The 13,482-nt window shown below is 51.7% G+C and overlaps 1 protein-coding gene across 16 annotated transcripts in view; it reads right to left on the reverse strand.

Annotated features, from left to right (window-relative positions):
- Positions 1 to 13,482, reverse strand: part of EP400 (E1A binding protein p400) — a 111,782-nt gene that overhangs the window by 67,016 nt on the left and 31,284 nt on the right. For 9 of the 16 annotated variants that reach the window (XM_036874515.1, XM_036874525.1, XM_036874521.1 and 6 more), the window contains 9 exons: positions 10,127 to 10,217; positions 8,614 to 8,721; positions 7,757 to 8,106; positions 5,378 to 5,671; positions 4,602 to 4,787; positions 2,516 to 2,656; positions 1,630 to 1,708; positions 884 to 933; positions 479 to 536 (listed from right to left, as the gene is read on the reverse strand). In XM_036874515.1, the coding sequence (XP_036730410.1) occupies positions 479 to 536; positions 884 to 933; positions 1,630 to 1,708; positions 2,516 to 2,656; positions 4,602 to 4,787; positions 5,378 to 5,671; positions 7,757 to 8,106; positions 8,614 to 8,721; positions 10,127 to 10,217 (1,357 nt within the window). The remainder of the gene's footprint in view (positions 1 to 478; positions 537 to 883; positions 934 to 1,629; positions 1,709 to 2,515; positions 2,657 to 4,601; positions 4,788 to 5,377; positions 5,672 to 7,756; positions 8,107 to 8,613; positions 8,722 to 10,126; positions 10,218 to 13,482) is intronic. The other 7 variants (XM_036874523.1, XM_036874516.1, XM_036874524.1 and 4 more) reach the window with 3 other exon arrangements.

A 13,482-nucleotide genomic window follows, 5' to 3' on the forward strand; every position in this document is an offset into this window, starting at 1 on the left:
CCAGCCCCTGCCCAGCTGAGGATTCCCCGAGCTCAGCTCCCGTCCGGCAGCTTCAGCCCAGCAACCCCACGGCCAGCTCCTGGTGGCTAAGAGTCCACCAGCACCCATGGCAGAGCCCCACCACCCTCGGGCCACCTCTCCATCTGAGCTGAGCCCTCACCACGGCAGGCCTTCCCTCTCGCTGACTCCTGCCCCCAACACGCACCGCCTCTCCTCCCGACCGACAAAAAGCACACGTGCACACACACACGCACGCACGCACACGGTCCGACACCTTCCCTCCTCCACAATCCAACTCCTCGTCTCTTCACTGCAAAACCCCGCCCTCCACCAAGGCCCCTGGCCCCCAGGAGCATAAGCCCCTCAGCCACCGGACTCTTCCGGTCCAGGCGGTACTCGACGCCCTGAGCACCGAGCGAGCTCTCCAGCGGCGCTTTCAGAGAGCCCTGCACACAGCCAAAGCGCCAGGGGGACAGACCTTCATCATCGGTTAAAGACGTGCTTGCTTTTCTTTTTCTTCCAGGTATCCCCGAATCCTGTGACACAGAACACAAATCGTTAAGCGTGAGATCTGAAAACACAGAATGAGAACCCAAAGCAGAACTGTCTACTCCACATGCACCGGGAGGACCTGGGAGGGCCCGTGCCAGGCGTGTCCACGGCAGACACCGGCAAGGCGGGGAGGAGGCTGCGGGGAAGCAAGACGAAATCCACGCCTGCTCTTCCCAAACCACCGAGGTGACACCCAGGTGAGCCTAAGGCTGGAAACAACCAGCTGTAGGCCCGAGGGGGACTGCTCCCCAGCGAGAGAGAACGCTATTCATGCCTACGACTTCCGCAGACAGACATCCCTCGCACAGCGACGCGACAGCCCCGAACTCACCACAAAGTTTTCCCGTAACGCATCAAGCCCTGTAGGTCTCGACTCTTTACCTAAAGAGACAGGTAACGTGATTCGCTTTCACTAAGGCTGTGGAGCAGGTGACGCTCCTCACACGACCAAGGGCACCTCTGCCCGCCCCCCGAGGAGGGGAGGCGAGGAGAGGAGAGGACAGCAAGGCGGGCCCCACCTCCCCTCTGCGACGCAGGGCGGCACAGCCACACCGCCACGCCCGCTCTCGGCTTCAGCAAGAACCTAGAGTCTCCAAGCTGGCAAAGCTTCTCTTTCATGATCTGCATAATCTTAGAGCTCCGTGACTTTCGACAGGAACCACCTCCTTCACCTCAGTTTCCTCATCAGTAAAAGAGAGGACTCCTCCCCGTCCCCTCCCCAGGTTTCCAGTGACGGGGCAGCTACTGCTGACACTGCGGGGGCAGCACGACGGCCAGACACGGGGACCACGGCGGGGCGGGGGGCAAAGCCAGGGGGAGTTCACCTCGCTCTCCAGGGACACAGGGGACAGGCTCAGAACCTCAGCCCTGAGAGCCCCCCCGAGTTGGCCACCCCGGGGCTTACTGACTCATACTAGCGAGTCTCAGAAGAACTGAAACGCCAGGGCCAGGCTGCTGAGTAAACGGCCTCGCTGCGGAGGCTCCGCGGGAAGCCGCGATGCCACAAGGCGACGGTGAGCAGAGAATCGAGCAAACGCAACCCGCAAAAGGGGAAGGTTTTTTAAAAAGTAATCATACCTTTCCGGGAAACTTTCTGGAAATTTAAAGCCTTTTTCCTTTTTTCTTCTAATTCTACTTGTAGTTTTATTTCCACAACCTAAATGCAAAGAGTTAAATAAATAAGCACGTTACTAAGAATGTATATTATAAAAGTTGTATACAGGAAAACATTAAAACTCACACATGGAGACCAAAAGCACAGCTGTCCCAACCCCATTTCAGATCAGAGCTGACCCTTGAACACCGTGGATTTGAACTGTGCAGGTCCACTGGTGCTCAGTTTCTTCCAGTAGTAAATCCTACAGAGCTGCGTGCTCTGCGGCTGGCTACACCCGCAGCCGCGGAACCGCAGAGGCAGACGGCAGACGATGAGCCGCGTGCAGATTTTCAGCTGCACGCGGGGCTGGCAGCCCTAACCCCCCACGCTGCTCAGAGAGAAATGTTCAGTGTGGTACTCTTTCATTATTTTGTGTCAACTGCATCCTGCCCGAATTCTGTCAGACGGTAAGAAGAGAATTTTTATGAAAAGGAAGCAAGAGACAGAGCAGCCACTCTGGAACTAAGCAGCCTTTAGTGACCTGCGCCAATACTAAACAGAACGACCTGACGGGCCCCTCAGGAAGGCTCACAGACACCACAGAGAGCGCAGGCCACGGCTGATGGGGATTTCGACGCACAAAGAGAAACACAGAGGCAGAACCAGGTCTCCTGATGAGGGAACAGCCCAGAGGCGCCCAGGCGGTGCGGGCACCCAGGTGGTGCGGGCACCCGCCTTTCCGAACGATACCGCAGGCTCTACCTGTGGGATTTCCCCACCAAACAGGCAGGCAGGGCTCAGAAGGCAGCCTCACCAACCCCAACACAGTCTATGCTCCCAGGAGCCCATCAAAATTTCAGAATTTACCTGTTCAATATTTGACCAAAAATATTCTATTTCTCTAGCAGTTGACGCAGCTATTCGTCTCAATCGGTTCTGTTCTTCTCTCCTTCCCCTTTCCTCCCGAAGCTTCTTCTCTTCATGATGACGCACTACAGTTCTGACAAGCTAGTAAATAAAAGTCCAAGAATTTTATGTTGTGCTCTGTGTCATGCTATCAGAAAACATACATAACGTTTCTTTAAAATCTTCTCAGCCCGTAGCTACATATAATCCACAGAGAGACACACCCTCACCTGCTCTAAGGGCGCATGGGAGAAATGCTGATTCCAGTGAAAACCACCCCCAACGGTCTGCTTGACTTTCCTACAAGTGTTATTTTACCAAATACACATATTTTTCTCCAAAATGGAATATTATACTGTGCTACAATCTTCCTTTCCCCCTTTAATATATGAGTAACATCTTTCCATCAATCAACACAGATCAAAATCATTTTTAATGCGTATCATTTCCACTGTGTGAATGCAGCAAAATTTAATTCCTAGGTATGAAAAAAGTTGGGTTGGGATAATTCACATTTTTTAAGGCTTTTGCTTTAAACTGCCAAACCACTTTCCAGAATCTCTACTCTTTACATCCTCACCAGCAGTACCTCCAAAAGGTGCAGAGACGTAACTCAGAAATGGACACATCCTGAGCCCCGAGCGCAGCGGAGCTGCCAGCCCCTCAGTTCTGGGATGACCCCGAAGTGGCTTCCCACCACAGGACTCCCAGGGCCTTGTCCTGGTCAGTGCACACCCCTCGCACAAAGCCTCCTGCTCCCGGGGGTGGAGGGATGGCGCGAGGAGAGGCAGCACGCAGCCACGGCTCCCGGCGCAGCGGCCTCGCAGCCCCGCTCCTCAGCGTCCATCCACAGCCCTCGTCCCCTGGCCACTGCCCTGTCCAGCCCTGCGTCCACATGCTCAGGACCATCAACGTTCGTGAAAAAGGAAATGTTTAAGGAGCGATCTGGTTTTTTTCTTAAATACACATGAATCTGATTAAAGACCCTTTACACTCAGACCCTGCTGTTACCCCCTTGGTCTCGGCTTCTCTCTACCAAAACCACACGGGGAAAGCGAGGGGGAGAAGTCAGAGGAGGGAGGCGGACAGGCAAGGCACACAGGACCAACCCCCAGTCCTGAGAGCACAGGAAACGTGAAGGCGGCATCCAGGTCCCGAGGAATAAAGACACGCAGTGACGGAGGGAGGAGCAGCTGGGCCTGGAGCTACGTACACGTACGCAAGGACAGCGGCTCTGCGCTCTGGGACCCAAGAGCCCTAGGAATCGGTCACTTTCCACACGGCCAGCTTTAGCAGTAGCCTCTCCTAGAGGTCCTACCCCGAGCTGGGTGCCCACTTTGGGAGCAGAGAGAAGGAAATAAACTCTGAGCCAGAACTGGCGAGAAGCTGGACCGGAAGGCTGCGGGCAGCCAGAAGGCCGGGACGAGCGCCTGAGCTGCTGGCCAGCCGACCGGCCTCTTCCCCCTTCCTGCTTTCAGCCTGGATCTGGGGGGCCGCAGGCATCCTCACGCCAACTGCCAGGCAAAACTGGCCAGAAGAAGAAGCCAAATCCCAGGACAGAACTGCAGCGGGAGAGCCGTGTCTGCTCCCAGCAGCCCACGCTACAGCGCTGGGGACACAGCCCTCAGAAATGAAGCAGCACAGCAGTTACTTTCTAAATAGCAGCAAAACGTTCTCCAGCTACATCCTAAGTCAAGAAACCCTTTAGAGGGACCCCCCTGGTGGCCCAGTGCTTAAAAATCTGCCTTCCAATGCAGGGGATCCAGGTTCGATCCCTGGTCGGGGAACTAAGATCCCACACGCCGTGGGGAAGCTAAGCCCGCGCACCTCAACTAGAGAGCCTACGCGCCGCCAACTGCAGAGCCCACGCGCTCTGGAGCCTGTGTGCCACAACTAGAGAGCCAACACAGCCAAATAAATAAATATTTAAAAAGAAAAAGAAACCGTTTAGAGAGTGGAGCTGGGAGACCTCCGTCTGCACACTTTTAAGCCCCTGGCGCTGCGTGATGACCCCTGGGCACCGCGGCGGCCTGTGTCTCAAACCCACCTTCTTGGCAGCGGCCACCTTCCACCGCCTCTCCTGGGCGAAGTCTGCGGCCATCCACTGCATCTCCTCCAGCAGGCAGTCCCAGTGCGATCTGGGCCGCGGCGCCTCCTGCAGCTTGGGCAGCCGCCTGAGGGACCACAGGCCTTCTTTCCTTAAATCTGCTATCCGCTGATGGATCTGGTTCTCCTGCAAGGAGCACGGGGGTGGAAGACGTCCAGCACAGTTTCAGCGCAAGCCACTGATGCACACCCCAGTCAGTGCGACCCTGCTACGTGCAAGTCTCAGCAACAAAGAAGAGTTGCTGAACAAGGCTCTACGAGAGGGCAGAGGCAAAGGCGTGCGACCTCCCAGGAGCCCCGTCCTGGAAACCCGGGACAGAGCTCCCAGATCAGTGCTCACGGCGCAGCCCTTACAAATAACTGCTCAGTCGCCCAGCAAACAGCAAGCGCTCACTAGGTGCAGGCCGTGAGCTGCACTGGCCCGGGCAGCCTCCCGAGGGCCCTGAGCTCTCAGCCTGCACCCCACGCCCCCCTCCCCCTGACTGCTGATACCAGCACAGAAGAGACCTTCTCCACACCAGGCTAGCTGCCCCTCCGGCAGGACAGGGCCAACTACGCGGTTTTAATCTTGGTTTCTCTGGATCACAAACCTTACTATCAGGTGTTCCGTCTTACACTACTGCCCCCTTAGAAAGTGAAAGCACACGCGTTCCACAGGCTGGAGGATACGGTACGCTCTCCTTGAGCACTTTCAAGAGCTTCTTTAGGTGCACTTACCAGCGCTATCTGTTCTGCCAGCTTGTCCTGAGAGCCGTCGTGGGGCGCGGCGGCATTCTGAGCAGGGCTCTGTGGTTTCGGGGGCGCCGACACAGCTGCCCCCGGGGAGCGGGCGATGACCGGAGACAGCGACTTGGCTGCCGGGGAGGGTCTGTTCACCGGGGAGGCCCGTGCAGGCGAAGGCCCCGGGCCTGAGCCACCGGCGGGGGCACCGGTCGAGGCAGAGGAGGCGGAGGGCAGGGGCCGCGGGCAGGGCTGGGCGGGGTCCACGGGTGGTCTGGGCGGCGCCGCCGTCTGGCAGGGAAAACAGGGCTCAGCGCCGTGCCCGGGACCCACAGGCCAGCTGGAGGCCCCTGCGCAACGCCCCCTCCCCTCCCCTCCCCAGCAGCACAGACCGACCAGCGGGCCCACCGTGGACCACAGGGCCACGCGCACTAACCGTGTCTACAGAAGAGAGGAAGCCCTGCTGGTCCACAAAGCCACATCAGAGCTCCCTGTAAACGGTGCCTTCACATATGGTCTTATGTCAGCTTTTTTTTTTTTTTTTTTTTTTTTTGCTTTTTCCAGCTTTTTCAAGTAATTTTTAATTGTAGAAACTTCTTAACTGAGAAGTACCAAATGCTCCCCATGTACCTGTTCTCTGAAGGGCAAAGACAAACTCCACGCAGCCCTCTGGCGGTGGGCAAGCTGTAAGGTTAGAAACCCTCCTCTGTGCCGTCCCGAGGGCCGAGCCTGTAGAACTGAGGAGCCCCTCCGCCCAGCCCTCCCCGGGCCGAAGGTGAGCTTAGATCACACGGGAATTCCGGCCGGGAGGAAGTGGGGGGACAGAGAGCAGGGAAGGCAAGGCCCTGCCGCGCCAGGAGGCCTAAGGACAGAGCGACGCACACGCGGCGCGTTTATAACCCGCGGTGCGGACGAGACAGCGCGGCCAAGGCTGGGCCCCTCATGGCGCGCAGCTTCTCCGCCCACCTCTAAGGAGATTTCCTCCACCTCAGCGGTGGTAAACTGTGGCCGGCCACACACTCTGGGAGAGTTCCACAGGCCACGGCCGCTCATCTGTGGGCCCTGGCGCTGCTCTCACCTTCAGCGGCGGAGCTGAGCGACTCAACAGGAACCGCATGGCCTGCAAGCCTGAAATACCCTTACGCTCCCTCTCTGTGGCCCTTTACAGAAGAAGTCTGCCGGCTCCGCCCAATCTGGAAGGAACAGAACTCCACGGCTTCTGTAAGGAGCTTCTCTAAAATCACATTCCACAGCTCACACCGTCGACAACAAGGGCGGGAAATAAACCCAAGAAAAACGTCAGTGCTGCGTGAGGTCGGTACCAGGCTCGATGACAGTGCTGAAAACAGCCTCACTTCCACGGAAACCGCAAGCCTGCGAAGGCCCAGGCAGCTCAGAGCCCTGGTGGGGGAAGCGGGTGCTCCTTCCCAAGGTGCACAAAAGGCTCCAGAATCAGCCCAGGGGGCCAGTCACAGCCCCTCCAGCACTGGCTGACCAACCTCGCCAAGTTATCTGGCCTCTCTGGCCTCGGTCTTTTCATAGCTAACGGGCGTGATGAAGATTCTACCACAGAGGGGTGCCAGGTAGAGGAGAGCAGGTAACGGCCCGGCAGTGCCCATCACCACGCCTTGCACCTGGCAGGCGGTGAGGGAAAGGTAGCATCCTTACATGAGAGCAAACGTCTACAATCACCAGAAGAACCCGAACTCCAAGCCCAGCTAGGAACTCCCCTTGCTAACGAGGGAGAGGGGAGGGGAAGGGGAGGTTTTCCTAAGCGGCTGACCACACGCTGCTGAGACGAGCCTCTGAAGACACTGCCTCTGGCCCCTGTGGCGCCCCAGACCCATGCTCCACAAACGCTCCTCAGGGGCCCCACATGGTCTACTGCACACGTTTCAAAACGACGTCTGGGTGAAGTTAATTCGTGGAGGAGGAGCGGCGTTATGAGCCCTGGAAACGTGTATCAAGCCTGGAAAGCAGCCTCACCCACGCGCGTGGAGTGGAGCGTCCGGGGGAGGCACCGGGAACAGAGACTGGCGGACGGTCCGGAGCTGCGGGGAGCCCCACCGCCCCCAGGCCTTCGCGCCTATGACCGCGTGTTACTCAGCACATCGGGTGGGACAAGGGCCACCGCGCCCCCTGCGTGGCTCCCTGTGCCGAGAGCAGCACGCAGAATCGTGTCGTTTTCTGACACTTTAATAACAATAACTGCGACTGCACAGTAAATTTTTGCTGCAGCTACTGAACTGACTGTTGCACGGTGGAGAGCGAAGCGCTGGGAGAGAGGGGGCTACCCAGCTGGGCACCGTCCTGTCCAGCACACAGCCTGTCTCTTCCTCCGCCTCTAACTCGGGGGACGGCCGGGGCCCGGAGTACCTGCGGCTGGGACGGGAGCGGAGGGGCCTGCATCTGCGCCTTCGCGGGCACCGGGACGTGGACGGCCGCAGGGAGCTGGCCGGGCAGGGGCGCCGGGGCGGGGGCGTTTGGCGGCTGCGTCTTCACCGGCACCGGGAGCGGGGTCTGCGGCTCTGCCGTCTGCGGCTGCGGGGGGAACTGCAGCGCCGGCGGCAGGGGCGCGGCGGGGAGGCCGGCGGGGGGCAGCCTGGCGGGCAGCTGCGGCGGCGGCGTGTGCAGGCTGGCGGCGTTCTGCACCGGGGGCCCCGTGGAGGGGTCGTACCGCTGCTGGCTCTGCTTCTGGCCGGCCTGCGGCGCGGGCGGCATTCCCCCTGCAACAGAGGGCAGACCCGCCGGCCCTGACTCCGGGGCTTGGACTCCACCTGCCAGCGCCGCCTCAGACCCTGCACTCGCAACACACACTCAAACGGGAGGTTTACCTGCTGGGAGATCTCTGTGTATTAGGTCTAACGTGATAAATGAGCACACAACAAAGGAAAGAAAGGCGCTCGGCCTTTGCGAGTTAGCACCAAGCAGAGCAGGCACGGAATAACCGCAGGGTCCCTGCCACAGCAGCAAGTCAGAAAAAACACAGGAGGGAAAACCGGAGAGAAGCTGAGGACAGTGGGACGTGCGGCTCTGCGGAAGTGCCAAGAGCTGGTCTCCGGTGGTTTCTTCATACTGTGCGAAGTGGGACTCAGAGGAACGTCCCAATGGCAGAAACCACCTCAGATATGCTACCTGGACTGCACACGTTTTGGTCTGCTGCTGCTTCCTTAAGCCCTCTCTGCACTCCCTCTTTCTGAGCTAAGAGAGCTAGTTCTGGCGCTGGGTCTTACCTTGAACTGTCGGCATTAACTGCTGGAGAGGAACTCCTGTATTCACCCCTGGGTGCTGGAAAACTACCCCTTGGTGACCCACTTCGAGTCGAGGTCTCTTAGACTGCTCTAGAATAATTTTCAGAAAAGGTGCAGTTTGATGTAAAAATAAAACCACAAAAGTAGTAGAAAAAACATGTGTAAGTGTTTTTATCATCTTTGAACAGAGAGGCCTTTCTATGCATGAACCAAAATGCAGAAGCCATAAAAGATAAGGTTGATAAATATAATTTCTTTCCGTTAAAAATTTGTAAATATAAGGAAAAGCATCATAAAAAAGGCAAAGGACAAGCGTCAACCTAAGAGACAATTATCTGCAACATACATAACGGGCAACATTCATAAAGCTCTTACAAATTAATATGAAAAGGATCAACAACCAGACAGACAAAACGGGCGAAGAACACAAACAGCGGGCAGGGGGACACATTCACAAACGGTTACAAACATGAAGCGACAACTGAAACTGTATCAAAATGAAAGAAATCCATTACCAAGACAAAGATTTTATTTTTTACCCATTGGATCGACAAAGATTAAAAGATACCTAATAAAATGGCCAAAATTTGAGAGAACCAGAAATTGCTGATGGGAGCAAAAACTGACCCTACCCTTTGGGAGGGCAACTTAGCCTCACTAATACTTAACTATGCACACATTTTGATCTAGCAATTTCACTCTTGGAGCGCTGCTTTTAGATACATGGACAGACATGTACAGAAAAAAATGTGAAACGAAATGTTCAATCAGGTTTCGATTACAACAGAAAAAAGGAGATACTAACAAATGAACGCTAACACGGGTCTGATGAATCAAGAAGGGGGCACCCATGCAGTGGGTGTATCAGAAAGAACGCGGTCCAGGACTGGGAAAGATGGCCTAGTCAGTTAATATTAAAGACATAACAGTGCATATATATATAGGATCACGTTTGAACTTTCCCAGAATGGCACACCTGTAGCAATGCCTGTCTGTGAAACTGAACAAACGTAGCCAGCTCTGTGGCTAGGGAATGGGGAAGGAATACCAAACCAGGGACAGACTTAAACTACACCCTTCTAAACTGTTTGAATCTTTTACACAAAATGTGTATTAAGTTCCTAAGTTGGAGAAAAAAATTCAGTTTGAAAAATGAATGACAATTTGAAAAGGCAGATGGCTTTACACTTAGTCATGTCATGAGGACTAAACAGCCTACAAATGCACACAGAAAATCAAACTGGAATATACCTATTCAACTGACAAATTTCTAACTTCAGTACACATAAACATGCACATAAATATTTTGTTTAGCTGACATATTTTGTTTAGCTGATTACCACCAAAAGAAAAATTAACTTTCAAAGTAGAAACTAACCAAAACTAAGTTCCTTAGGGGCCATGCTTTAGAAACAGGTGGCCACTACACTAGAATTCCCAAACTAAGACGCTAACTGGCTCCGGAGGGCCTTTCAGCCTGTGCTCCGTGACATACCTGCCGGAGGTCCCGCCTGCTGCCTCTTAAAGGGGTCCGTTTCGATCACACTGCCAGCCCCTGCCACCAGGGTCCCTGCAAGGGCTTGCTGCTGGAAAAAAATAAAAAAGGAAAAACTGAGATTTTCATAATTTAAATGCATTACAAGAATGAATATAAACTAAAACTATGATAATTATCCCAAACACTGACTTCCCTTCTTTTTAAGAAGAGAAATGTCATCTACCCAATGTATTATAATAAATATTTTAAAGTTCTAACTTACCTCTGGAGGATAAAAAAGGATTTGCATTCTGGTTTTAAATGGAATTTCAGATCAATGCAAACCTAGAGTCCTTCAGAAATGAGCTGGCTTTGCACACACAACGACAGCAGAAGCTAATGCAGGAAACATGAGTCTCATCGAGCACTACAACTTAGCCTCTGATCAGTCACACTGCCTGCCATCACTCAGCCCGCCAAAATCACAAAAGCTGAATGATAAGAAGAAAGACTGAAACTGTCTTCCTACTGGAAAATGGCACTAAAACTGCAATTAATAACTATCTAATTGACTTCAAAATGGTACTGCAGTTAGTACCCTACTTGATATATAGATGTGTGAAATACATACAGGTTATTTAAAATGTTTAAGTGAAAAGCTACTGGCAAAGACAGAAACTAGCTGACTCTGGGCGCCCTACACCTTTGACACCTCTGCACTACCCCTGAAGGGCTACTGAAGACTAAGAATGATGTTTAACAGTTGCTAATTTTTTAAATAATTCAATTATATCCACTCTACTTAGCGAGGCATTTTAAATGCAAAAGTTACAGATGTCTGAATGAAGAAACTGCCCATGAGAGTGGCTACTGACCCCAGCGTCCCTACCAATGGACACTACACTGCCAGGACCAGCCACGCTGCAGGTGTTGCCTCACATGGGGAAAGGCCTCAGAGTAATGAAACGGGGAAGTAAGCACCCCCTGTTTACATTTAACAAAGATGGGGGGAGGAAGGAAGAGAGGGGAGGAGGGAGAAGAGAAAAGAATGATTTAAAAGACAGACAATATGTGAACAGTGGTTGTCTCTGGGGACAAGATTACAATCAATTTATAATTTGTGTGTGTGTGCACTTTTCTAAATCTTCTAAATGTTTTGCAATGAACATGTATTACTTCTGTAATCAAAAAAAGGTGTTTTTTTTTTTTAATAAAAGAAATTGATACAGGGTTCTGTGTCCAGTAATGGCCAAGTACTTCCTGTTGGACTAAACACATTCCAGATAAATATAAACTCTAAAAGAAATATAAAAAATGTGAAAAAGTGGGCAGATACAGCATGGGCCTCGATACTTGCAAGGAGGGACTGAAACTAGGAGACGTTTCTGGGTTTACGGCATTTGGCACAAGGGCAGGTCCCAGTCTCAGACCCAGAGAGGGAGGGCCTCACTGGCTTGAAGACCATTCGGACGGAGAGCAGGAGACCAGAGAGGAGACAGGTAAAGGAGAATTGCCACAGGAGGCAGCAGAGATGGGTCCAAAGCTCCCCATTTTTCTGGCTGCCTCCTGACCACCCACATGCCAAGACGCCAAGCACAGGCCAGCGTAACCACACTGAGATCTCAGGAGGCAGAGTCTACAGTATCAGTCCAATCACATTAACTAGATGTGAAAGCAAACCAGCAGAACTCCTCAGAAGGATATAACAGAACTCAGGGTCTCTGCAACCTATCATTCACGACACCCAAAACCCAATTCGAAATCAATCAACGTGATACACCATACTAACAAAATGAAGGATGAAAACCATATGATCATCTCAATAGATGCAGAAAAAGGTTTTGAAAAAATTCAGTACCCAATTCTGATAAAAACCCTCCAGAAAGTAGGCACAGAAGGAACTTACCTCAACATAATAAAGGCTATATATGACAAATCCACAGCCAACATCGTTCTCAATGGTGAAAAACTGAAACCATTTCCACTAAGCACAGGAACAAGACAAGGCTGTCCACTCTCACCACTATTATTCAACACGGTTTTGGAAGTTTTAGCCACAGCAATCAGAGAAGAAAAAGAAATAAAAGGAATCCAAATCAGAAAAGAAGTAAAACTGTCACTGTTTGCAGATGACATGACACTATACATAGAGAATCCTAAAGATGCTACCAGAAAACCACTAGACCTAATCAGTGAATTTGGTAAAGTAGCAGGATACAAAATTAATGTACAGAAATCTCTTGCATTCTTATATACTAATGATGAAAAATCTGAAAGAGAAATTAAGGAAATACTCCCATTTACCACTGCAACAAGAAGAATAAAATACCTAGGAATAAACCTACCTAAAGAGACAAAAGACCTGTATGCAGAAAACTATAAGACACTGATGAAAGAAATTAAAGATGATACCAACAGATGGAGAGATATACCATGTTCTTGGATTGGAAGAATCAATATTGTGAAAATGACTATACTACCCAAAGCAATCTACAGATTCAATGCAATCCCTGTCAAACTACCAATGGCATTTTTCACAGAACTAGAACAAAAAATTTCACAATTTGTATGGAAACACAAAAGACCCCGAAGAGCCAAAGCAATCTTGAGAAAGAAAAATAGAGCTGGAGGAATCAGGTTCCCTGACTTCAGACTATACTACAAAGCTACAGTAATCAAGACAGTATGGTACTGGCACAAAACCAGAAATATAGATCAATAGAACAGGATAGAAAGCCCAGAGACAAACCCACGCACATATGGTCACCTCATCTTTGATAAAGGAGGCAAGAATATACAGCAGAGAAAAGACAGAAGTGGTGCTGGGAAAACTGGACAGCTACATGTAAAAGAATGAAGTTAGAACACTCCCTGACACCATACACGCAGAAAAACCTCAAAATGGATTAAAGACCCATATGTAAGGTCAGACACTATAAAACTCTTAGAGGAAAACACAGGCAGAACACTCTATGACATAAATCACAGCAAGATGCTTTTTGACACCCACCTCCTAGAGAAATGGAAATAAAAACAAAAATAAACAAATGGGACCTAATGAAACTTAAAAGCTTTTGCACAGCAAAGGAAACCATAAAAAAGACGAAAAGACAACCCTCAGAATGGGAGAAAATATTTGCAAACAAAGCAACTGACAAAGGATTAATCTCCAAAATATACAAGAAGCTCATGCAGCTCAATATCAAAAAAACAAACAACCCAACCCAAAAACGGGCAGAAGACCTAAACAGACATTTCTCCGAAGAAGAAGATATACAGATTGTCAACAATCACGTGAAAAGATGCTCAACATCACGAATCATTAGAGAAATGCAAATCAAAACTACAATGAGGGGGCTTCCCTGGTGGCGCAG

Source organism: Balaenoptera musculus, chromosome 14, assembly GCF_009873245.2.
Source record: "Balaenoptera musculus isolate JJ_BM4_2016_0621 chromosome 14, mBalMus1.pri.v3, whole genome shotgun sequence".
Taxonomy (NCBI): Eukaryota; Metazoa; Chordata; class Mammalia; order Artiodactyla; family Balaenopteridae; genus Balaenoptera; species Balaenoptera musculus.